Source organism: Paramormyrops kingsleyae, chromosome 15, assembly GCF_048594095.1.
Source record: "Paramormyrops kingsleyae isolate MSU_618 chromosome 15, PKINGS_0.4, whole genome shotgun sequence".
NCBI classification, from domain to species: Eukaryota; Metazoa; Chordata; class Actinopteri; order Osteoglossiformes; family Mormyridae; genus Paramormyrops; species Paramormyrops kingsleyae.
In genome coordinates, this window is record NC_132811.1 from 16,620,390 (window position 1) to 16,646,387 (window position 25,998).

Consider the following 25,998-nt stretch of genomic DNA (forward strand, 5'->3'; position numbering starts at 1 on the left):
TGTAAAAGAGTGCCTTTCTTGCGTTTCGTTTCTTCGTTTATTTCTGCATGTGCACACAATTATATACAGGTAGGAAGGGGCCGGTCAATAATTCACGTAAACGTAACTCACGTTTCAGCAACACTTTACAAGCACACAAGCAAAGGGGTCCAAATCCCACAACAGTCATACCACAGTTTCACTATCGTAAAATTAGCCTGTTTGTCGGCTCGAGAATCAAGACTGAAGACTGAATATCTGTTCGACAGGGAATAATACTGTGTGCAGGTTATAATTGGGGCTCACTGGTGACAATCCGTAAAACCCATTCAGCAGCTAGTTACTGTTGACTTCTGTGTGGCATCCTGACAAAAACACCTTTGATGTTCAGCATCTACAAAGGTGGATGACAGACGCGGTAAAAAAAAAAAAGATCTCCATGAATATAATGTAAAATATTGCAATATTGTAAAAATGTAACTGCGGGTAACACTTTGTGCTATGTTTTAATTTCAAACAAATAACCAAAGAACCAAGTCTTGGACAGTTAAATGGGGATCTATCTAAACAGAAGGAATATCCCAAGAAATAGCAGCAGGCAGGGGAGGGGTCTCACAGCAGGGGGGACTGAGTGCTGGGGGGGGGGGGTGTATCTCGGTAAATTGTTGCAAATTTTGCGTGATCATCTTGGGCTTTGGTGTCAGCCACTTTGGGGTGTAGCTTAGTAAATTTTGCAGTGGGCCCCCTGCTATGACGGACCCGGGGGCCAGATGCTATTCCACCCCACCCCCTCCACTACTGTACAAATAGAAATGTTTTTTTGTACAAGCGGACCAGCATTTACCCAGCTGTTTTCACCCTGATACTCATTCATTACAAACTACTCCTTCAATTCCGTTAGCAGAAGCTGCAGGCCTGCTCCCTGCCCCCCAGCAGCCATGTCGATGCTGTTTCCATTCACATACATTTATTCGACAACTGCATTAAATCTGCAAAAACCTTTTCCCCAAAATATACTTGTAGATATTTCTACAATTTTAAAACAAATCACACAATGTAACACTGTAGGGAATCATTTCATGAATAAATACAAATGACAAAAATAAAAACAATACATCCCCTTTCTTTCATTTCAGGAGAACTGTTGATATAAATATACAAAAAGAACAGAAGCCTTTAGCCTGTCTCACAATAATTTTAGACGAGACAAACACACAAAAAGTGCCATGCGTGTTTTACTTTCTCAGGTCCAGGTCCGGCCTACGACAGGCAACATCGACAATCGCCTGGAGCGCCATATGATTAGGGGACGCAAAAAAGAGGAAAAAATCTGAAGAAATTCCTCTGGTCGCATTCCATGACATCATAGTTATTTACATTAGTTCTAATATTTCACTATGTTTCTTGTGAAAGAGCTAGCTAGCCAGATATCCTGTACTACTGACATGTTTTAAGATAAATAAACTGACAAATCTATGGAATTTTTTTGCTGCTCTTTGGGACGGGCAATCAGCAGAATCTCCTAGGGCACCAAAACAGTCAGGGCCGGCCCTGTGCACGTCAATTAATGCCAAAGTCTGTAGGACAGATCACGAAAAGAACAATACATGACAACACAACGGGGAGCTTGTGAAGCTCCGCCAAGGTAAGCGTGCCGTCCCTCTCACGGCGCCCATCAATTGCCTTTCGTTTATCTCTCTCGTGGCGCTTTGCACAAAAGCGTCCACTAAATGAATAAATGCGAAATAAATTAAAGCACGATTAGAGCCCTCACTAATATAAGGATTCTGTGGAACGTTCAGGAACATATTGCAGCACATCCTGTAATTAGGAACAAGCAATATTAATGGATTTCAGAAGCAAAAAGTCACGTTAAAGCCTCCCACTGAATACTCTAGCACATCAATTCCAATTAAAAATGTACTGGTCAGGCCGTCCGTGTTAATGTTTCATTATAGAAGGCCCTATACGGACATAGTCTTGGAACCATATAAATTTGTAATTGCATCATGAAAATATCATATATTAATACATAAAAAGAAGCAAATAAGTCTCTGACTTAACTTAAGCATCAGCTCTGGTGACTCAAACATTTACAAACTGGGAATACTGGGAAAAATAGAAGGAGAAGCGAGAGGGAGGGTGAGTAGGCAGCTTTCAGATCCATGTTCAGCTCTCATGATTTTCCATGATGACAAACATTTCAATGCAATCAGTCTATAGAAATAAATACATAGGCGATCACCCAAAATGCTCGAGAGACGTTTTTCTGTAATGTGCTATTTGCCTCGATTGTATATCACTGTGGATAAAAACATCTGCTAAATAAAATCAATGTAATAAGTGTTACCCTCAATGTGACAGGATGAAACATTGTTCAATGACGATATAAAAAAAATACTCCTATGACCCTGACTGGGATTATTGGTTAAAATATGGATGGATGGATGGATTTGAAAATATGTACAGTGAATGAGGTCTCACAATGCAGCAGAAATGTGAAGAATCATTCACCCATTTGTCCTCCCACCCCCAAATAAAGACAAGGTTGCCAGCTCATGCTTATCAGACTTACGGATTATTCCATAATAAACCTGAAGTTAGCTGCATGAAAAGCTTTGGGGCAGTTTGCAAACCCTACAGATTACTTACAAGGTAATTAAACTACTACATATTACATGTAAATGCATGTGCAGGCTTGTCTCCAATTTAAAATCTCACGACAGCCAGCTGACCAAAGTTGGCAACCCTGTAAAGAGGACACATCAGAAGAATAATGACACATTTCTGAAGATGAAGCAGGAACATCAAAGGTATCTTAAAGTATCCAAAAGGTAAAATGCTGTCTGGAAAAAGAAACATTTCAGACTCTCCTTTAAATGTAAACATACTTGCAAGTGAAATAAAGTAAGAACTTTACTCAATGAAAATCCATAGCAGGTAGAGAGTATTTACATTGCAGACATAGTATTTTATGTGACACTGTGGTCAAATAAAAGGTCCATGGGTAAGTTTTGTGCTTGTGCGTCAAATAAGAATTCATCTTATTGACAGTCAACCAATAGGAAACCCTCTTATATGCTAGGTCAAGATTGCGAGGGTTACCTGGGGGCTTTGGGGCTGTGACCCAGTGTGACTGAGCCATCCCAAAGGAGAAAGGGAATTTCAGAGAGACACACTAGATCCCAGAGTACATGATAGGAGTACATCCTCTACAAGGATTATGAGTGTCATTTCATGACGTCAGATAGGATGCTTATGATATGTCTCAATAGCTGTTATCAGCCTGAGTTGAGTGCACTATTTGTCAACCCAGAAGTCCGTCATTTTCCTTTTAAGAAACACCGACCTGGCGCCCACCATGAAGGTCCACATTGTGCCTATAGCTGGAAGCACTGCTAATTTATAAAAATAAAAATATCTTCACGTCACTACGTCATGGACCATGGCAGTCCTGTCCCCAAGTCTGAGAACATTTCCAGAGACAACCAGCTTGGGCCATCGCTCTGGAAAATCTCTATCTTATGTAGGACTGGCATTGGTGGCTGCATTTACATAAATAGCTAGTAACTCAGAAGCTTTGCATCGTATATATTAACACATTTGTTATTTAGCTATTTATGCAAATGCCCTTTGGTTTAATGACGCTCTTTTCATCCCTTGACACACTTGCATTTGCCGAAAGTGCATGGTTAAGAGAACCTGGAGACCCCTGTCACATGGTCGCCTTGCAGGTCTGTCGTAAACATCTCCCCCATCTACAATTGGGTTCTGTGGAGCAGATTGTTTTGTATGTAGTATGGACGGATCTCTGCTCTTGGGAGGCATGAACTTCACACTCTCGCGTTTGACATGGTCGTTCTGTACACAGAGACACCTGCAAGATCGCGTCACTGGCGATCAGAGAAGGACAATGGTCACGGCAGAGATATGGGAGGGTCTTACAGGTACTGGGGGGTCACATGAAGTGCTTCTTGCGTCAGTACAGAGCTTTTTGCCCTTGGCTTTCGAATTCTGACCAGGCGTCATTGAGCTCCATGAAGATCATCTTGGCATATTGTTCATAAGGCTGTCCGGTGGCCTGGGGATGAAAGCGCAGGAAAAATTACTGCCTCACCATCTAAGAACAATAAGGAAAGTATCCTGGGGTATGAGGACCCAGCCTTGGGTGTGTCTATGACAAGTCTTTTAGTCAAAGTTCTGATAACCTTGATGTGCCGTATCAGTCTGGACCAGCTAACAAGGTCACTTGCATCTATCGATTGTAAACACTTATCTCAAACGTGTAGTGGACATCAGGTGATCATGCAGGCTTCCTCTTTTCTGAGTGCTTACAGCACCGTATGTGTTAATCTACTTGGTTCAGAGCATAATACCATGTAGTGGACATGATGTATCAAGATAATAGGTGCAGGAATCTCAGAGGCATTCGATGTTTCTGGCAAAATTCTGTCTCTCTCCTCTTAGCATCTGATATTTTTAATACTTTATCTTTGAACCCTCTCAATGAACTGTCTCAGAAAATTGACTATAGGTGAGTGAATTCTTCCATAATACCATTAAAACCAGAACCTGCAGTTTTGTATCAACATACTGTGTGTGGTCCCAGTTAAGGATCTCATCAGGACTCACTTTGTCTGGATGGACCACCAGCACGGCCTTGCGGTAGACCTTCTTGACCTGCTCAGGGGTGACCAGGTCGGCCATGCCCACGGACCGCCACCGGCTCTCTCCCTCCCACAGGACCGTGTGCATGGTGGACAGCAGGGCGCGGATGTTCCTCTCCTTGCCCTCAATCCAGTCCAGGATCTGGAGAAGACACAGGTCCACAATCCATAAATCACATGTGAGCATATACTGTGCTGTGCTGTGCTAAGGTCTTAGGAAACCAAAGAAAATGATGTTCACATGACCTTCGTGCTGGTGTGAAACTATGATATTATACCTGTCAAAGTGTGTCAGCTCAGCCATTTCGAACCCTCTGCTAAAATCACCCCGTTATTTTCAGCAACGATTCAACACACCCATGTGTTTTTTGACTCGACCACTAGCTCACCTCGTATAGCTAATCTGTATCTCAATGACTTATTTAACTAAGTTAATTAATTAAGTGAGTTGGTGGTGAAGTTTAATAAATGCATGTAACGGCTGAGGTGCCCCTGAGGAGAGGTTTGGACCTGAAGTGGTGTTCATCTAGCCATCCAGCAAGATATCAGTAACTTTCTGGTGAACAGAAGAAAATTGTACTAGATTGTACTGCGTTAGTACTCTTAATTTGTTCTAATGTTAAATGTGTTTTGTTCTGAGAAAATGTACATCTACTACCCAGATAAACATTTCTATTGACTGTCTAGGTTCTTTCACAGTACTGCCACATACTGGGGCCTGCAATCTTCAAAATTCCTAAGTCTGAACTTGTTTTGTATTTTGATCTCTTCTTCAACATGCATGGGAAGCAAACATATGAATATGATGATTATGTGTTATATTTATCATACTGACGGGTGGAATGGTCAGACACTCACCTTTATCTTCTCAGGGTCCATCTCCTTCGCCATCTCCTCCTTCCTCATCTCCGCTATCGTTTTCGGGCCTCTCTTCTCACGGCTGCCGGTGAAACCTTGACCGGTGAGTAGATCGTCAAAGTTGGCATCCGTCATCTTCGGCTTCCCTGAGCGAAATAAAAACCAAAACCAGACTCGGTGAAGAACCAGAACATGACATGATATTTGAACAGTGTTACACATCTCTGGTCTTTTTCAGTTTCTGTTCCTTTCTGTTCCTTATTTGTTGTATATTTATTATACTGTTACTTTTTATGTCTTTATTACTTTCACTTTTTTTATTATAGAGAAGTTCACCACCTTGCATTTCACTGCAGGTTACAGCCTGACTGCATACCTTGCAGGGAAAAATAAAACACTTGAATCCTTGACTTAAGATAAATATGAGTTTAAAATCATAACCTGGTAATTTAGGTCATTAAATTATTCAACCTGACACATGCAGTGTGAGACTGATGATGAGTAACTGCAATAAAAATGTAACAGGGATTCCAAATTCTTTGTATTATGGAATGTGCAATGGGAAGATGTATTAATTAACAGTGTATACCAAGACATGTTCCAGAACTTTCTGTGGAATCCTCCTCCTGTTAGCCAGTGCTTTAGTCAGGACACGCTACAGAATAAATAGTGACACCAGTACATAGTCGATCTGGTAAATTCCGTTTCTCAGCCTGATGATTTAACAGACACATCCCCTTCTCCCGTTCCCCTTCTCCCGTTCCCCTTCTCCCGTTCCCCGCTCCTGCTCCTCCATGCCCATAACCACTCGGCGTGGCTGGTTTTCCGCAGAGCAGCACTCACCCACGCCAGCCGTCTGTTTCCCTGGAGAGGCCCCGCCCATTCCGGAGAAGCTCACGTTGTAATTGGGCCGGTTCTGCAGGGAGGAGTGGGTCGTCGGTGCCGGTTTGGCCTGCTGCTGGTACGGCGAGCGCGGTGAGCTTCCGCCCGGCTGCCTGGAGGGGAATGCAGGGCTGGACTGCCAGCCCCCAGCTGCCGCGTGCTGGGGAGATGGCCGTCCTGGGGAGCCCGTGCCGGGGAAGGCCCCGCCGGACCCCGTGGGACTGGTGGGCTTACTGGAGAAGCCTGAGCCGCCTGTGGAGACATTGGGACAGTAGATATAAAGCTCACGATGACCCACTTCCAGATCAGTGTTGGACGCTCCTCAGAAATGGGTGCTCACCTCCTATACTGGCCCCGAGTGCCCCGAGGTCGCCAAAGGGGTCAAGCGTGTTGGGCTTGGCCTGATGAGTGGGCGTGTTGTGGGCCGACTCTGATGGACTGGTGCTAGCTGACTTGCTGCCCATCCCAAAGGCTCCTACACACACACGCAACAAGGTCTTAGAAGTCTGAAAGAACTACAACAAAGACCATAGGTATTCTTCAAGAGCAATATATCATCATATTTTACTCAAGTAAGTTTATTAAGATACAACCTTCGGTTCTCACTCATGACCTGAGTCATGTACAAAGGCTGGATTCTCAGTGATTACTGATACCTTTATGGCGCCCCTGCTGGTGGATTGCGGTAGTGTTACCTGGAGTAGCTGGCCTGTTCCATTCCCAATCCGCCATTGGGTTTGACTGTTGGATGTTGACAGTGGGGGTGTTGGGGGGCACAGGGGAGTTACAGCCTACAAGGGGGGGGGCGAGGATGGTCAGCTGGCTGGTGTTGAATGCCCCTCCATCCCCTCCCAATAAAGATGATCAAAATTTGCATGCTTAGAACAGATGCATGCTGGGTACCCATGCCCACGTTCTGCACCGTGACAGAAAGTGACTATACCACATGCAGGAATGGGTCCCATTACCCCCCCTTTACCTGGTCCCAGGAACATGCCTGTAAACTCTGTCTGTTTAGGGCTGGAATTGGTTCCAAATGGGTTGAAATCTGCCCAAGTGAAGATGGGGAAGAGTTATTTGCATGTTATTCTGAGAAGCTGGATCTCACACAGGTAGGGTTGGAGGAAGAAGGGGGGAGCACTTACTGTCAGAGAGGCGGGGCGAGGGGCTGGAGGAGGAAGCTGCTGATCGGCGTGGTGTGGAGTGGGCAGGGCTGGAGACAGAGGAGAGCTGGGGGGCCCCAAACAGGTCGCCCAGCAGATCAGCGTTGGTGGGGGCGCGTGGGGACACGCTGGCTGAGCTCTCCACATCTCCATCTAAACCCAGCAGATCCACGTCCTCTGAGGGGGGTGGAACGGCTGGGGGCGGGGCTTCGGCTTTCCTGGGCGTGGTCTGTGCACCCGCCTTCTCGTTAGAGGCACTGCTCTGCTGGCTGGACAAGGACAGCATCTCGTCGTCCGACGGTTCACTGTCGCCGTTGGCCGGGCCGGTCCGGCCATTCAGGCCGCCGCCGATCCGTCCAGGATCTGAGGAACGCAAAGAAACCCGGAAAAGCGGCTGAAACACGCCGCCACAAGTTGCCGTCAAAAATGCCAGCACGAGGTTGATGGTGAGCGTGCGAGCACGACGACGCCTTTTCACCACAGTGTGAAATAACACATGCAGCACAGTCACCCAGCCTTCCTGAGCAGCGTCATAATGGGGGGGGGGCTGGCTGGAGCCTATCCCAGGCAGCATAAGGTACGAGGCCGGGGTACACGTTGTACAGGACCCACCCACTCAATCATACGCCATAGACTATTCAGAGTTGCCTGATAGCCTAACTGCCAATGCAACAGGGGGAAACATGCAAGCTCTGCTCACACAGAGGCGGAGGGGTTCAAAGCCCCCATGCTGGAGGTGTGAGGGAACAGCGCCACCTACTGGGCCACCACAGCACCGTACTGCTGCTGTATCCTGGATTTTACTGAATGGTGTCTCACCAAGGCCCTGTATTCTATGAGCGGTTACGGAAATCCATAATGGAAAATGGAAGCCCGTCCTGCAACATCTGTCCTCCCAGTCTCCTCACGCTTTGCTGCTTTGCCAAACCTCCACCCACTCCCCAGCCGTGGGACGGGCTTGGTGGGTGTCAGCTCGCCCGGCACCACTTATACACGGACCCAGAAGCTACCCCCCTCCCACATCCCCCTCCCCCAGGCTACCTAGCAGAATAGCATAATATGTACCTCCTTGCTGAAGACTCCAGGGCTAAAAATGCACCGAGGTCCTCATCCTGCCCGGCCACCTGAGGGAAACTAGGATGCCCCCTACTGGCTGGTTAACGCTAATTCACGCAGATTAAAATCCAGCCATCCAGCCATCTAGTGGGTCGCACCCAGTGCCCCAAGGCAGCTGACAGAGAATGCGCCCTGTTTTCACACAGCTACACTAGGGGGCATCTTTCCTTACGCCTCAACTTCCATATGCACCTCCCCCCCCACTCTGGTTCAGACAAAATCAAGCGGGTTATAATTAACTAAGTGATCCTGAGAATGACCATTAATCCCTGGCTCAGAGTGAGTGAGCAGGTTCGCTCCAGAATCTGCAGTCTGCAGTCTAGGACAGATGCTCCATCTGAATCACTTTAAATGGAAAAGTCTGCTTACATTTACAGTTTTAAGTACTTAGAATGATCAGCGTGTAACCACCATCTAAATCATGTCCAAATCTATATCATTTAATGTCCATTGAAAATGTGCCGAAAATCTATATCAAGAATGAGTCTGGCATCAATTGCCCTTTGCTATAATGGTCCTCAGCGCTTTCCCAGGATGCCCCAGGCTCCGGCAGGTCGACTCCTCAGGCTGACTTAAAGACCATCTATTTACCTTCCTTAATGGTAATACTTTCTTTAAGGTATATCTGTGGCCGTATGTATGTTTTCATAAAAACAAAAAGCAAAAACCCATAACTTCATGTGCATGTGTCTTAAAACCACTAATGTAAATTTACAAGGAGTAATGTCAAGAGAATCGGCAAACGTGTTGTTAAAAGCCCAGGTTTATAGACTAAAACAGTAACAGTTAATGGATGTGAGATAACAGCTGATTGTGATAGATTATACTTCCGCTTAAAAAGGTATATTTCATTATGGTATGTACGCACTTAGCAGAACCTCAGCTGGTATCATTATAATTCAAACAGGTCTGTATAAGTAACCTACTTATACAGAGTGTGTGTGTAACTTGGGTGTTAACTTGAATGAAAGAATGGCATTGAGATAACTGGCTTCATTGTTTCTTCTCATGCAGGGGTGTGATGTACAACCCCCCCCCCCCCCCCCCCCCCAGACTGCACCTGCTTGGGCCAGTGTGTCCTGCTGCTCTTGGTGGCCGGAGAAGAGCAAGCTGGGGCTCAGGTCTTTGCTGGGGAAGTGCTCCCAGGGAGGGGTGAGGTCCTTCTGTTTGTCTGTGCTCTCCACCTCTATGTCCAGCGTTACATGGAAAAGCTGGGGGTATTTCTCAGGGGAATCACAGGCGTCCAGCTCAGGCCTGAGCACACACACACACACACAGACACACACAGACACAGACACACACACACAGAAACACACAGACACACAGACACACGCACAGACACACACACACACACACGCACAGACACACACAGACACAGACACACACACACAGAAACACACAGACACACAGACACACGCACAGACACACACACAGACACACACAGACACAGACACACACACACAGAAACACACAGACACACAGACACACGCACAGACACACACACACACACACGCACAGACACACACACACACAGACACACACACACACACACATGCACAGAGACACACGCGCACACACACACATACATAACCCCAGACACACACACATTAACACACATACACACGCACACACACGCACACACACACACACGCACACACACGCACAGACACACACACACACGCACACACACACACACGCACAGACACACACAGACACATGCACAGACACACGCACACAGACACACACGCAGACACACACACATACATAACCCCAGACACACACACATTAACACACATACACACACACACACATACACACACACACACACGCACACAGACAGGCACATGTTAATCCTCTGACGACTTACACGCCTTTGACCGCGACGGAGTGACAGTAACTTACTTCATGAATTTCAAGGTGCTGGTGCCTGCTGCGATGAAGCCGGTATGAAACTGTATCTGGAAGATCTGCGTGTTGCTCACCTGCGGGAATCACCACCCAACTCGCCTTTTACACAGTGATGCGCAGCTGCTGGCCAGTAACTGATTCACATTCATTTCATTATAAAAGGACAGCAGCTCTGTGCAAACTACTTCCGTTAATTATTTCCCAGAGCAGATGCTTACGGTACTGACAGCCATTCACTGAAGCAGCCCCAAACTAAGGTACAACAGCAGAACCCCTCCCGGGACTAACGGCCAGCACCGGGGCCCGGTTCCTCGTACCTTTGCCTGCAGTCTCCCCCCAATGGTGGAGCGCATGTGGTAGACGGCAATCACCACGTCGCCGTAAGCGCTCACCCCCAGAGGAAACACCACCTTGCCGTCCTGCACCCGGTGCTCCCTAGGGGGCGATATCGCCACGACCGGGGCGAGTGGTTAGTGCAGCTAGCAATTTATCATGTTTACGATAAAAAGAAAAACATCAATTAGCAATCATCATCAACTGTACGGCACTGGTGACAAATGTTTATGCTGAGGAGAGTGAAGCAAGGCTTTAGCAGTCTGTCCCTGTCCCCCATCTCCACGTACCATGTAAGGCCAAACTAACAATCATATACATTGTATATATGCACACACACACTCAATTATATTATTATTATTATTATTATACCATGGCACTGTTGAATTCTCAAATCTGATTGGTCAGGAAGCTGTTGATTCATTTTCCACAACTACACACGTTTAAAAATGTATAATGTGTAGGTTTTTTTTTCATTAACCCTTAAGCACTGGACTTTTAAATAAGGTAAAAAGTGTTCTAGAAATATCGACACTCCATGCATTATATTATTCATTTATTGTTCCATGTTTGACTTATTGTATAGAGGTTTGGGGCCATACATATAAAACAAATACTAAATCTTTGTTTGTTTGAAAAGAAAGCTATGAGAATTTTATATAAAATGAATGTTAGAGAACATACTAATAGCTTGTTTATTCAGTCAAATATCTTAAAACTAAAGGATTTGGTTAATTAAAAAACCCTATTAGTTATGTATAAAGCTAAAAAGATATTATTGCCAAATAATTTACAGAAGTTCTTTGTTTTGAGATCAAGTGATAGAAATAATAGAAGGAAGTTTGATTTTAAAAGTATAATTGTACATTAAAGCAGATGTGTATTTCAGTATATGGAGCAAAACTCTGGAATAATTTGGATGATGATTTGAAAAAATGTTCAGCTATTAATCAATTTAAGAAACTTTGCAAAGAAAAAAAATATAAGATCTTATGAACTTATGAGTTACTAATGATTGATTGATATTGTTTGCAATTTATTTTGTATGTTAGTTTATGTATATGGCCATATGTAACTTACTCTATAATCACTGAGAAAGGTGCAGGACATACAAGAATGTTCTTCTTCCTGCTCCCCTTTTCACTTATGGATTGTATGTAATGAAACAGTTTGTGTTTGTGGCTTAATGATGATGTTTGAAAGAATCGACTAAGTGAAATATAATGATTGATTGATTGACTTATTGCTTTTTATTATTATAATTCCTTTCTTTATTAATTAATTCTTTAGAAATTAGTTTTTTTAATATCCATAATCTGTGTTCAGGATATTCGATTTGTGTCCTTTTTAATTTGTTTGCACTTTGTCAGTTTTGCACCAGACGTATTTCGTCTGTGCACTACGTTCTTGCTGCTGCATGCACAAGTCTCCCCCGGGAACAATAAAGTCCATCTTAATTCTACTAAAAGCAGACCTGGCAGACGCTGGTAGGCTCCATACCTCATCCTCTCGTAGTCCTGCGCGGTGGAGAAGATCTTGGTCTCGCCGATGAGGATGTCGCAGAAAGGCCGGCAGCCACTGCGCTGCTTGTTGAAGCACGGCACCGGGCTTACCGTCACCGCCTTGATGAGCACGGGCTTGGTGTGAGGCAGCGACGGCTTCTCCGACACCATGCTGCACATGTAGCCCAGGTACCTGAGTGTGAAGGGAACAACTCGCTGAGCCGTAATGAGCCTGTAACCGGCCTATAGCCCAAAGTCGGTAGTTCAGCACCCAGCTGATGCGTTCATCTGCCCTTTACAGCTGGAAATCCGCCAGAAACCCATAAGTACGTTACGGTAACGGGTGGGCAGAGAATTTCAAACGTCGATAAATAGTAACAATGATAATGTAAAGCTAATTTAAATAAAAGCACTTTGTAACCTAATGCTTCTTAATCCAATTCGGTGTCCCCGTCTGCTGGGGGGACCATTTATCCCGGCACAGTGACATGACAAATCGATATAGAGGGAATTTACGGCTTTCCCCATTTTTAACCGCACCCGGCGCATTAAATCACTCATGCAGGGGGCGATCAATACGCGGGAACTTTCAGAATCCGGGATAAGTCGATATCAAATTCCCTGATGGGGGGGGGTCCTGAATTTAAAAGAGATACACACTTTCCCATCGGAAGTAACTAATAACGTGGCCACTGCTTGGCTGGTGCTGAGGGGATCTGGCAGGGTTGGAACCGAGTTTGAGGTTAGACCCCAGTACCTCCTGTGTGAGGGCCATAGACCCGTCCCGGGCTTCTTGGCGTTCAGTAGCTGCATGGCGGGCCCTGGGCTGCTGAACAGGTGGCAGAAGCAGAACATGGCGCAGACCAGGATGCCGGAAGAGGCCCGCGTGACATCCTGCGGGGGGGCGCCAATGAGCATGTGCCCGGGCATCAGAGAAACAATAATAACATTAATGACTAATCTGCTCAGGGCCCAGCAGCCCAGATAAGGGGATTTTCCACTATTAATTTAGAGCCATAAACCAAAGAGGCAAGACCAGGTAATTAACGAGACCATCGACGGGCAGTGAAAATGTAACAGGCTACCCTGTGATACAGGATCATCTGTTTGTTAGTTATCTGACCTTCACAAGCGGCTCAAACGCACATCGAAGCCTGCAAACAAAACTGAAAAAGCCACAATGTTTGACTAAGGATGACCTATCTTTAAGGGCCACTGGTTTGGAATCTTGATGCCGTTTATCCCTAATTAGAAGGGAATAATAAAACTGTTTTCATTGCTAATATCTATTGCACGTCTAATGGCAGAATATAAGAAAACTGAATAAAACGGTCCAGCTGTCAGGATTAGTGCTGTACGTGTTCAGACACCTTCACTGATGAAGCAGCGGATTATCCCAAACACCAGTGTCTGGAGCAGAGACTTCAAACCAAGATGGTTTGGTCTGGCCTGAGAGTAGAGGGCTGCAGGAGGAGGGCAGGGGTGCAAAGAAAGGCCCCAGTGTTTACTCGTACCGTGCAGGTGATCACGCAGACATTGCGGGGACTCTGCCTCAGCCAGTTGTGCATATTCTTGCAGACAGCAAAGAGATTGTGGAGGCTGGGGGCCTGTCGGGAGGGCCAACTGCACTCTGACACCTGGGGTGGAGAGAGAGAGAGTAGTCACATGACTCTGTCACATGACCCTAGTGTGCATCACTAACGTCAACAAAAATAAAAGACGCTTCAATGCGATTGGTGACTCATCTAATTACAAAAACTTACTTTCTGCCTCAAGGAGAGGTGGGAGCACCCTAGATATTTTTTACACGATTACAGCATCACCATACAGACCTCGGTCTACATTTTCATAGCACAGCACTCTCCCCCGAATGTGTTTAAAGGGAAAATACACACGCCGATCCCACAATTGTAAAAAAGGGACTGGTTCATTATGGCGTTATTCTCCTAGTCAGCTTCTCAACCAATTTGAAGTGATCAGAAGCATGAGGGTGTGGAGACGTTTCCAGGAATCTGGCAGAACACAAATGTGGGAGTGTAAGAGCAGGAGTGAAGGAGGCAGACTGCCAAAGGGAGCGTTTCTCAGCTGAGAGGTTTGGATCCAGCTTTTCAGAAGAACCCAAGAGGATGTCGGCACAACACAATCCTACAGTACAGAACCTGCAAAGCTCATGGAACTCTGATCATGGAACTCTAAATATAGCACCAAAGAGTGATTCTAAGTATATCATAATTATAATTATTGTTATTGTTCTTGTATATATGTAATTTCACACAATACAGCTATCGCACATTTATTCAAAGTATTCAGTACTCTACCCTGCTATGCAGCCGGTTGCCTTCAATGACGCGGATTGAGCATTGAGCATGGGGGGCATAAGAGGGGCCATAATGCATACAGAGAGGTCAACATTATTATTAGCCAATGATATGTCAGGAATCAGTGCGTGACAGGTGATGGGGTCCTCCAGGAGCCAATCAGCTTTCAGCTGGAGCCAATTCCCATTGGTCTCGCCCCAGTATAAGACCCTGCCTAAGGCTGCATAGGTCACCCTTGTTGGGTTTTTTTGCTCGGAAGAAACGTTACCAATATAGGCTTTTGATGAGACTGCAAGTCCTGCCAGCCCACTTAATGCACAGGAAATGGGGTCACAAAGGCGTTAGAGGAACGCTGAGTCATCACATTTTTTACAGTCATCTTATCATCATGCTTAACTACTTATCCACACTGACTGGCCTGTTCTCCTCACCCTGTTGGACAACTTTGTCCCACGGTAGTTCCTCTGAGAGAGGTTGAACACCGTGTAGTGGTCTACATGCCGAGAGTCCAGGAAGGAGCGCATGTCCTCGATGTGGTTCTTGTATCCAATGTCCACCGCCTCCACAGGATATGACATCACTACCCGGGGAGAAAGAAGAAGCCTTAAGCACCACAATCAAGGTTCTCTCGGGCCAACAAAAGACAAAAAAACCATGGGCAATCCATCAATATTCAATGATTTCTCATCCAATGAGATCCGGTCCCAGATCCCTAAGTTTTGCTTGGTCAGTCCACCCGTATCTGTGCTTGACCTACAGATCAGTTCAAATCCACACAGCTGTACATTAAATGCATTGATTCACGGGAGATCAACTTTTCCTCATGTGGGGGACATGTTTCCTAGGCACAGCTGTCTTCTGTGAGAGCCATAAATATCCCACGTTGCAGATCAGAGCAGGAGACTTAGCTGTTAAAAACTGGTGGGGTTGGTCTGCAGATGATTTGCATTGAAGGCTCCAGAACAGTTGGAGAGGCCAGATGAAGGAAGCTAACATGGACTCTCTCCGCGATAGATCACGTGTAGACAACTGCCTCTGTACTTCCACCTCATTCCCTGGCCCCTCCTCCAGTCCACATTTTTGGTCCGTTCCACCACTTATATGCCTGAGCCAGGCAATCGAAGGCTTTACAATTATCTGAAAGGTAAAGAGAGGTTGGCAGGGCTGGAACAAAAATGTGGTCTGGGTGGAGGGGCTGAGGATTGGGTCGAGAACTGCTGAAATACTGTGTCCATTCAAATAAGGGCATCAATATTTCACCCTGGTGGGTTGCAGGATGTCTGCAAAGAGACTCTGAGTCAGGTGATCATCACAATTTGCAAGGACGTAGGAGAAAGTTTGACGCTGGTGGGGACACAGTTATTAATTTAAATGCAATGGTCTATTTCAGCGTTTCTCAAACTATGGGCTGCGGACCGGTGCCAGTCCGTGAGAGGGTTCCAGCCGGTCCACGGAGCCTCACTTCTGCACCAATCAAAATTCAGTCAGATCAGGTCTGATCTCAGCGCTGCTGTCACTGTGTGCCCCTCCCCGCCCCCCCAACTTCAGGTCCCGCCCCTTGTTTCAGCATCCTAGAGTGTTCAGCGTTCCCGCCCTTTGTCTCACTCACTCCAAACTTTTCACACAGACACACACGCGTTACGAGAGCTGTCAATAAATCATGGCGTGTTCAAAGCAAGCGAGTCTGGATTCTTTCTTTCGGAAGCGTCCATCAAATGATGCTGACTTACAGGATGAGCCAGAGGCAAAAAAGTGTCGCCCATTTACTCGAAATTACGACATTTCATACATTAAATTTGGTTTTATTTCTAGAGATAGTTCCCCCCCGAAACCAATCTGTGTCATCTGCCGAGCCTTGCTAAGTAATAAATCGAAATTACGCCGGCATTCGGAAACAAAACATGAACATCTAAAAGATAAATCAGACGACTTCTTCAAAAGAAAACAATAATAATACACATAATAATAATAATAATAACGATAATAATAATAACAACAACAGCCTAATTACTATATATCTGTATATTTACTTGGCAATAGTATATTTATTTGGCAATAATCTCAAATTTACCCAAAGCACTCCTGTTAGGTCATGTTTAATATTGTTCTTACATAGGCATAAGCCCTAATATTAATAGTAATAATAACAGTAGTGGTAGTGGTGTAATAATAATAATAATAATAATAATAGTAATACTATCTATCTATATTAATAATGTCTATCTATCTATCTATCTATCGATCTATCTATCTATGCGGATACGCATCCATGGGGGGGGTGGGGTGGTCGTTTATGCAGGGCCCTGCAGCCCCAAAACTTGACATGACTGGTCCCCAGGACAAATAAGTTCAAGAAATGCTGGTCTATTTATTAGGGAGTGATGAATTAAGCCAGATTAAATACTGGGAGGTGCACATTCTCCCTGGATCCAATGCCGGTTTGTCTCTGTTTTTTTGTCTACAGTGAGATCAAACAGGCAGATGCCTGAGCCCCCATGGTATGTTCTGGGCGTCACACTGCTACTGTATTCCTCTTCTTTTGTCGTCCTTCTCTCACAAAAGGGCAGCTGGTTTTCGTTCTTGTTTTTTTTTTTGTTGCGTGTGAAAAACCGGAAAGGCTTTTGTTTGTCCAGTGAGCCACCCCCGCCTCCAGAAAATGGGAAGTGTAGAATAAAACTCTAAAGTCCCACCCCCCCACCACACACATTCACTCACCTATAATCCTTGAGGTGATGTAGGAAATGTCAAGTTCCCCTTTTGTGTACCTGAGTTGGAGACAGAGACAGTGGTGTCACAGCATGTTATCGGCCTATGGCCATCAGATCTACAGACATGCCTGAAAGTGGCAGTGAAGGAGGGAACGCCAGAAGTAGCTGAGGGAGCACGGGAAGCGAAAATCAGCAGAGTTCTGTTATTATTATCTAGCAGATCCTTTTTCCCAAAATAGTGCACAATTAAGAAAGCAGGGTCATCCATTACATGGAGAGGGGCATCGCTAGGCTGTTTCAGGAGGGCTTTTCTCCATAAAACATTCTTTAGTCTCCACAAATAAATCTACACTAATTCATTGAAATAGTGTGTTCTCATTTCCACCAGACCCCCCCCCCCCCAAGTAAAGGCTTACCCCCCCCCCCCCCCCTCATAAATCTTTAGTCACACTCCAGCCAAAGTTGGGAGTTAAGTGTCTTGCCCAAGGTTCCAACAGTGACATCATGACATCACTCTGCTGAGCAAGGGATTTGAACCAACAACCTTCCGATTTGAGATTGGATTAAGCATCCTAACGCTCCCAGCACTCGCCCCCACTTAGGGAGCAAAATGAGGATGTGTGCCATGAAGAGAAAATGCACAGAAACTCAGGAGGGAACATTTGTTTTCCCATATCTATCTATCTATCTATCTATCTATCCACTCACCCATCCATCCATCTATCGAACTTCCAGCTGCTTATCCTGGTCAGGTTCAAGCAGATGTTCCAACATCATATCTTAAAACTGGCACTTTTCATTCTCCTGTCTAATGACTAAGGGATTAGGATGAACAGGATGAGTCATTAAAAGCCATGAACACTTCTCCCTGTTGCAAACCTATTAAGAATTCAATCCAAGCCAAAACATCCCCTAATCTCCAGAGTGGACCTATTTGTTAAAAGCACTTTTTCCATGCACTACAGTGACAAGCCTGTGGCCTGTGGTTGGAGCTGTTAGGCCGTGAAGTAACATAAGCAGGCAAATGTGACCAGTGTGTAACCCACAACATGTGAGCTCACCATCTGCTGGCGGGGGGTGTGAACTGCAAGCACGCCTGCCTAATGATGCTTCCCCATAGCTGCGGGAAGAAGGAGTGCAGGTGCTGCAGACAACCCAAGATTTGTGAGTGTATTCATCAAAAGTCGTTGGACAACATTATACTACTAAACCAAGCAATTTATCTGGATCAGAAGCAAAAACTTAAAGGGAAAAGATGGTATTTTCTTCATAGTTCTAGTTTGTGGATCTAAAATCAAACACTCAATTTCCAAACAAGTTACATTTATAAGAATATAAAAGTATGTGATTCTCGTCTGCATTGAATGCAGAATTACATCCAGTCTGCATGCTGAAGACTGTCGTGTTATAACACATGAAGTCTTGACTGCTCCAGTCGCTCTAAGAGCGAACAAGAGCCCCAAAGCGTGTGGCTGTAGTCAAATATATCACCGCGCACCATGACCTAATAAGACATAAATACTTAAACGTTAAGTTCATTTAAAGGTACAGTGACAGCTTCATAGATTAATTGATGCTGTATATCCAGTTCATTTATCTAGTGATTTCATAAAAAGTTAAGGGTAAAGTTACAATTTATATGTGCTCTACGGGATTTAAACCCACAACCTTTGGGTTGTTAATGCAACGCTCTACCTGTGACACTGCAGGAGCTATATGAGTGAAACAGGACAAGGCTGGTAAACATAAGAGGACGTGTATAAAAGGACCCTATGCTTAGTCATGTCTGCTCAACAGCAGAAACGGGGGAACCGGTGTGTTTGCTCCATTTAATGATCCCCCACTGGAGTACCCCCCCGAGCCTATAGTGTTCCCCCCCTTCTGGGGATAATGAATTTAACCTGCAGGAGTACTTCAGCAATACTGACCTCATTCACAGACTTGATGAGATCCATCCCGTGACCTATCAGGCAGAATGCTCTTGTCACGCCCGAGCCAGACCCCGCCAAGCATCATGGGAAATCAACAGCTCACGCCTTAACCGGCCAATAACAGGTGTGACTCAGTCGAGCACCTTGTCAACCGAGACAGACATGCCATCGCACACCCAGTATGTCTGTGGGAGGTGAGCTTGAAAGGAGACATTTCCATGGAAGACGTCTTTTGAGGGAACAGAAACTCGGCGTCTGGAGACCGCCTACGCAAACAGCGCCCATCCGACCCAGTGTATGCGTGACCATCCCTGACATAAAGTAATTCTATGTCAAAACAGGGAAATGTGAGACCCAGGAGGATCAGCCAAGCGGTACCTATCCAGCAGACCACGAGGAGCAGCTGTTTAATTCTAAGCCACGACGCATTTCAGCTGCACTTCAGACCCACCCGGTCTGCGGCTCATGCTCACGGCGCCATTAATATTGCACAATGTCGGCAGTAGGGTGGGCGTGGCCAGGCTGAGTCAGGTTACATCGGGAGCCTTTTCTGTGAGGCCCACTAGGTTCCCATGTGCTGAAAGGAATGTCTGCGTGCCATGCAGAAGCAGTCTGACAGCAGAAGCAACACCTGATAATCACTCCCACCCCCCACCTGCTGATTTATGGAAGATTCCAGTGAAACACCTAGTTCCACTTTTCCACTGCAGATCTCATATTGACAGCTCCCCCAGGACATACGAGCAGCTCCTCTGCAGCTTTCCAGAGGAACCGCGCCTTTGTGACGCCACGCTGGAAACTTCCATATCTTAGCAGGCGAATGTTCGAGGTTCTCAGTGACAGTGTAAGTGCTCTGGGTTCATCTTGCCGGTGTGATATTTACTTTGCAGCGATCGGTGAACATCAAGGGTCGCTAAGGGTGCCGTCACCGAACTTGACACAGGGCAGGACTTACGTGGCAACCTGATGCATGACTTTGGTGGAGGTGTCCTTCAAGGTGTCCTTCAGGTTGTCTTTGAAGTTGCTGAAGAACTTGCCCGCTCCCCCTTTCACCATGTCCAGAAGGCCGCCGCCATAGTTGGCATCCATATCTGGAGGTGAAGTGCCTTAACATGAGCTGATTTAAGGCCAGGACCGAGCTCATGGGCTGACACCAACATGTCACCATGAGATATTCACAGACATGCTAATTCTGTACATTTACCTGTGAAACACAAAGACCTAACTGTGGTCTGTAGCATAAGCACAACAACCCATTCCCACTGACCCCCCTGTCCTCCCGAATTCCTTTACAGAGCCGTTAACAAGAATTTTACATCAACTCAAGATGGGGGGCTAAAGAACATGGGAGTCTACAGTTCTTGCACTTTGCTCCACTTTTTGGTAGAATCTGAAACTCCAAGAGCCCATAAACAGAGCTCTAAAGAGAGCACTAAGGAGAGCACTAAAGAGAGCACTAAGGAGAGCACTAAGGAGAGCACTAAAGAAAGCACTAAGGAGAGCACTAAGGAGAGCACTAAAGAGAGCACTAAAGAGAGCACTAAGGAGAGCACTAAAGAAAGCACTAAGGAGAGCACTAAGGAGAGCACTAAAGAAAGCACTAAGGAGAGCACTAAGGAGAGCACTAAAGAGAGCACTAAGGAGAGCACTAAGGAGAGCACTAAAGAGAGCACTAAGGAGAGCACTATGGAGAGCACTAAAGAGAGCACTAAGGAGAGCACTAAAGAAAGCACTAAGGAGAGCACTAAAGAGAGCACTAAGGAGAGCACTAAGGAGAGCACTAAAGAGAGCACTAAGGAGAGCACTAAGGAGAGCACTAAAGAGAGCACTATGGAGAGCACTAAAGAGAGCACTAAGGAGAGCACTAAAGAGAGCACTAAGGAGAGCACTAAAGAGAGCACTAAAGAGAGCACGACACACAAAAACAAATAAACAATAACAACAAAAGCAATAATAATAATAAGCTGCACGTTCCTGTAGAAGGTCAGTCCTACAGCTTATCAGCATGTGAGTTCTTCCTCAAGTTAGGTTAATGTGTCCAAATAAATCCAAGCCAAAATCGCAATGGGCAACGATGAACGAGGGTAAGGACAAAAATATAGGCCAGCAATGTGCTATATCTGTGTACCAAGGAAATGAACAGGGCTGGAACAGAACCTGTGAAATGTTCTCCACGAATCAGAAAAGCACTGCTGTTTAACAGACAGGCTTGAGCACATATACATTGTATTTAATGTACATGGATCAATCTGTGGCATTTCATAAGCATAAAGCTACCAGATGTTTTAATAGTCATCAAGCAGGATGTCAGACTGTAACATCAATGCAATCACAAATGCACAGGCTGTTGATTCGCATTTCACTATAAACTTGATTTCTATGAATCAGAGAATCTCTTTATCTGTCAGTTAAAATTTACTATGACAAATTAAGCATGATCTGTTTATGAGTCAGAGTATAGTGTAATACTTCAAACACCATCTCTTGATGAGTCAATTAGAGTATAGTGTGATACTTTAAATACCATCTCTTTGTGATTAACAGTACAGTATATTTCAAACATCATCTCTTTATAAGCCAAAGTATAAATATCATCTATATGAGTCAATAAGAGTATAGCTTGATCATTTATATTGCATCTCTTTATGAGTCGATAGGAGTATAGTTTGATCATTTACACATCATCTCGTTATGAGTCAATAGGAGTATAGTTTGATCATTTATACATCATCTCTTTATGAGTCGATAGAAGTATATTTTGATCAATTATACATCATCTCTTTATGAGTCAATAGGAACATAGTTTGATAATTTATAAATCATCTCTTTATGAGTCGATAGGAGTATAGTTTGATCATTTAAACATCATATCTTTATGAGTCGACAGGAGTATAATTTGATAATTTATAAATCATCTCTTTATGAGTCGATAGGAGTATAGTTTGATCATTTAAACATCATATCTTTATGAGTCGATAGAAGTATAGTTTGATCACTTATACATCATCTCTTTATGAGTCAACAGGAGTATAGTTTGACCATTTATACATCATCTCTTTATGAGTCGATAGGAGTATAGTTTGATCACTTATACATCATCTCTTTATGAGTCAATAGGAGTATAGTTTGACCATTTATACATCATCTCTTTATGAGTCAATAGGAGTATAGTTTGATCATTTATACATCATCTCAACCACTCAGAGACATCAAGAGAGCATGAAGCCAAGTCGGAGAAACACTTTGGTAAGGAAAGCTTATCTCCACCACCCACGTGGCTCGCCCTCTATGGACAGAAAGACTCCGTATCAGTATCACATACCAGCCGCACATACCAGCCCACATAACTCAGGACCATTAAGCATTTCGCTAAGATGTTGCAGAAGCATTCGTCTGTGTCTTCTTGCATCTCAGTGACCATCAGCACGGAAATGGTAAGTATTACTGAAATGGTAAGTATTACTGAAATGGTAAGCCTGCATGGAAGCAGGGCTTGACGAATGAAATGAGTGCACCCACACATAGCTTAGTGGCCAGAGCAGCCTGCATGCCCACGTAGGGTTTGCTCACAAACACACATATTAGTGTCTGAGGAAATGCTATCAGACTGGCGGAGACACCAAGTGCCACCCATCTACACCCATACAAGATATGGAATTCAGCGTACAGCAAGCAAAGGAGACATTGTCTTCTTCAATCATTTTTTTCAGCTTTTCACAAAGACCACCTTCCATCTTAGACCTTCTCTCATAATCAAAAGTTCCATCATAAAAGGCTTCTCCGTCCCAAATCCCTTTCCGGACCAAAAATTTCCATCTGTCCATCTGTCAGCCAGCATCAAAGAGCCCACTCTCCCCATTCTTTAGATCTGGGATGGACCCCCCCAGCCCTGCAAAATCACTCACATGGATGGGTTCTCAGCTCCTGCTCTGAAATCAGGGAACCCGCTTTCATGCTCAGAGCACAAAGGCCTCTGAAACTTCCTGCATGTGACCCTACCTGCTGACATCAATAAATCATCAGAGTGAACCAGACCTCACCTCCTCACTGCATCTCACCTGGGGAGGGAGGGCCATTTGTGCTACAGTTTACAGCATCTGTGTTCAACAGCATAGGAGTGAGTTTAATATGGGGGGGACCACTTTAATTAAAATTCATACTAGGACGACAATGTGTCTGCCAGCATATACTATAACCTCGGTGATTATTATTATTATTATTATTATTATTATTATTATTATTATTATTATTAGCAGAAGCAGCAGTAGTAGTTTTAATAAGAGATGATGTATAAATGATAATGTTACATTGGAAACATATACACTACAAAATATCTAAATCCCTAAGCATAATGCAATTCAATTGAATAAAATACATATTGCAGTTTGTTTTCCATTTTTTGCAGTAATCAGATAACCATACAGCAATCATTATAGGATTAGAATCATTGCACCTTACCTGTGTTATACGAGTTTAGTGCAGAATATAAGCATAGCGTGTCCTTCAAAGCTAAACCTATTAGAAGACAGTGGTTTAAAAAGCAACCCGTCATAAGGTTGCATGTCAGGCTGGGGGACTGCGCCACGCGCCGGCCTCTGCCGCAGCTCCGCTCCACGCGCCGTGTCTGTGGTGCACAGGCGGTCTGCGGCGCCCCGGCCCGAAGGGGTCAGCGCTCACCTGAAACCATATCCTGTCGTCCTCACCCCGTCACCCTACACCATCTCTATCCCGACTCAGGCGAAGGAGGTTGTGCTGGGAGTCCATTCACTTCCCAGTGCATTGCAGCGTAGCCAACTCTGGTTATCATGCCACGAAGCAGTGGCGTTTAATAAATAGGTTGTCGAGGCTCTCTACCTGCAGCACTCCCACGGGAAACGCATGCAACATTCCCTAAACAGGCAAACCGTATTTCGGATGCAGACCAAAACATACAGTACTAAATTTTTTACCAGTAGTACTGATATATGCTACTAACAGGGACACGTTTAACACCATGAAACCGGGATCGGCTTCACAGGTTAAACAGTGACGATAACAGCACAGCCTCTGCAGCCATGAACACAGGTCTTATATGAGACCATGTGTGGTTCACATGACACATCACACCACATGCAATCCGGCCAAAACCTAGCGTCGCGATTAGGCTATTATTAGGCCTATTACAATTATCATCACCACCATCATCATCATCATCGTCGTTATTTCTTATAAACTTTAGATCGTGCATTAAAGGACATGGCAGCGACACCGCGCTTCCGCCGGGTCCCTCACCTGAGCTGTCCATGGTGCTGCAGTCGCCGGGTCTTCCCGGGACCGCCCTCGCCGCCGGGCTGGACGCCGCCGAGAAGCCGCCGCCGCCTCCGCGATCCCCGTTACTGAGATCGCCGCTGCTGTCCACCAGCTGTAAAGATTCATATCCGTCGCACCCATAACCGGTCTTCTTCTTGTAGCCGCCCAGGAGGCTCATGATCAATGTGTTCAAATCACATTAATAAAGAAAGCGATGCGGCTGGTCCCTGTTTGAAAGCGACCCTCCAAAGAAGCCGATCGCTCCCGCTCTTCCCTTCCCTTTACAGTTATCGGAGTCGCATTTAGGCTTCTACACGGCGCAGGGGAGGCAGCCAGTCCCTTTCCAGGCTTTCTGCTGGATGGAGGCCAGAGCCGACAATGCCATGCCGGCTATAGGTGACTTAAACCCGCCTGTTATGAGAAGGGCGGGGACGGGGGGCTGGGCTAAGGGGCTTTCGCGTTATTTTAGGACGGGGATTATTTTGGTGTTTGCGCGAATTAAAAGACTGCTTGTCGAGTATCATGTAAAAACTATATTGAATAAAAAGTGTAGGCTTATCAGATAGGACAATCGTCATACACGGAAATTAGACCTTCCGTAGGCCTATAAAATAAAATGTATTTTGCATATCAAGAGACACCTGCAGTAATTTACTTGGGTTTACGATTTCACTTGCGATCTTCTTTTCTGGGGCGTACGCCTATTCCCGAATATGTTTATTCATCCTCTGGCAACAATCGGTGCCACCATTAGGTAAAAAAAAATCACACATGAAGTATCTAGAGAGATAAAATTGAAATGAAAAAGACTGACTTCCCAAGACACCCGAGTTAGCGTGGCACACATTGTAGCATTTAGCACTGAGACCCCAATTAGCCTAACTCCGTACCTTGGCACTGCGGGAGGAAACTGGAGCAGGCCTACACCAAGGAAAGGCACACAACACGGGGGGAGCATGCAAAGCGCCCCTACCCACAATGGAGGTGGGATTCAAACCCACAACCCTGCAGGTGTAATACAATTATAATACTCTCTCAGGATAGTAAGTCAACACTCAAAAGCATCTAAGTTAATACTGTTGCATCTATGTTACTATATCTTTTTAAACACTTCTCGTTAAAATTAATATTGATTACAGTATATAACAATTCTTATATTTGTAATACAAAATTACTACTAATAGCAAGCAAGATATAATATGATCTTTCAAAAACAAATTGTGAGGATATAGACAGGAAACAGTGACATCCATGGCTCTTATAGAAAGTCACATTATTATTTATCTGTCCTTAAGCAGCTTACAAGATAACCATTTGCTAACTTTGAGCTATGGATCACTGTTT

At 45.0% G+C, this 25,998-nt stretch overlaps 1 protein-coding gene across 4 annotated transcripts; it reads right to left on the reverse strand.

Annotated features, from left to right (window-relative positions):
- Window positions 1-25,231, reverse strand: dnajc6 (DnaJ (Hsp40) homolog, subfamily C, member 6). Of its 4 annotated transcripts, none has more exons than XM_023794619.2 (18): window positions 24,637-25,231; window positions 20,321-20,456; window positions 17,442-17,491; window positions 15,158-15,306; window positions 13,923-14,045; window positions 13,166-13,302; window positions 12,407-12,601; window positions 10,891-11,008; window positions 10,568-10,647; window positions 9,726-9,919; window positions 7,532-7,912; window positions 7,384-7,434; window positions 7,082-7,177; window positions 6,727-6,861; window positions 6,348-6,638; window positions 5,505-5,650; window positions 4,612-4,788; window positions 1-4,060 (listed from the first exon to the last, which is right to left on the reverse strand). In XM_023794619.2, exons 1-18 carry the CDS (start codon window positions 24,830-24,832, stop codon window positions 3,959-3,961), a joined length of 2,757 nt encoding a protein of 918 aa, XP_023650387.2. In that variant the 5' UTR covers window positions 24,833-25,231; the 3' UTR covers window positions 1-3,958. The 4 variants fall into 4 exon arrangements, with proteins under 4 accessions (XP_023650387.2, XP_023650386.2, XP_023650389.2 ...); XM_023794618.2 differs by having other exon boundaries at window positions 7,366-7,434; XM_023794621.2 differs by lacking the exon at window positions 24,637-25,231 and adding an exon at window positions 24,043-24,603 and having other exon boundaries at window positions 7,366-7,434.
- Between the last annotated feature and the right edge of the window lie 767 nt (window positions 25,232-25,998).

Coding starts and splice junctions, on each gene's coding strand:
- dnajc6 (XM_023794618.2), bottom strand. CDS start 24,832: ATGAGCCTCCTGGGCGGCTACAAGAAGAAGACCGGTTATGGGTGCGAC. Junction 9,920..10,567: donor AGCACCTTGAAATTCATGAA/GTAAGTTACTGT, acceptor GTGTGTGCTCAG/GCCTGAGCTGGACGCCTGTG. Junction 4,789..5,504: donor TGGACCCTGAGAAGATAAAG/GTGAGTGTCTGA, acceptor TGTCTTCTCCAG/ATCCTGGACTGGATTGAGGG.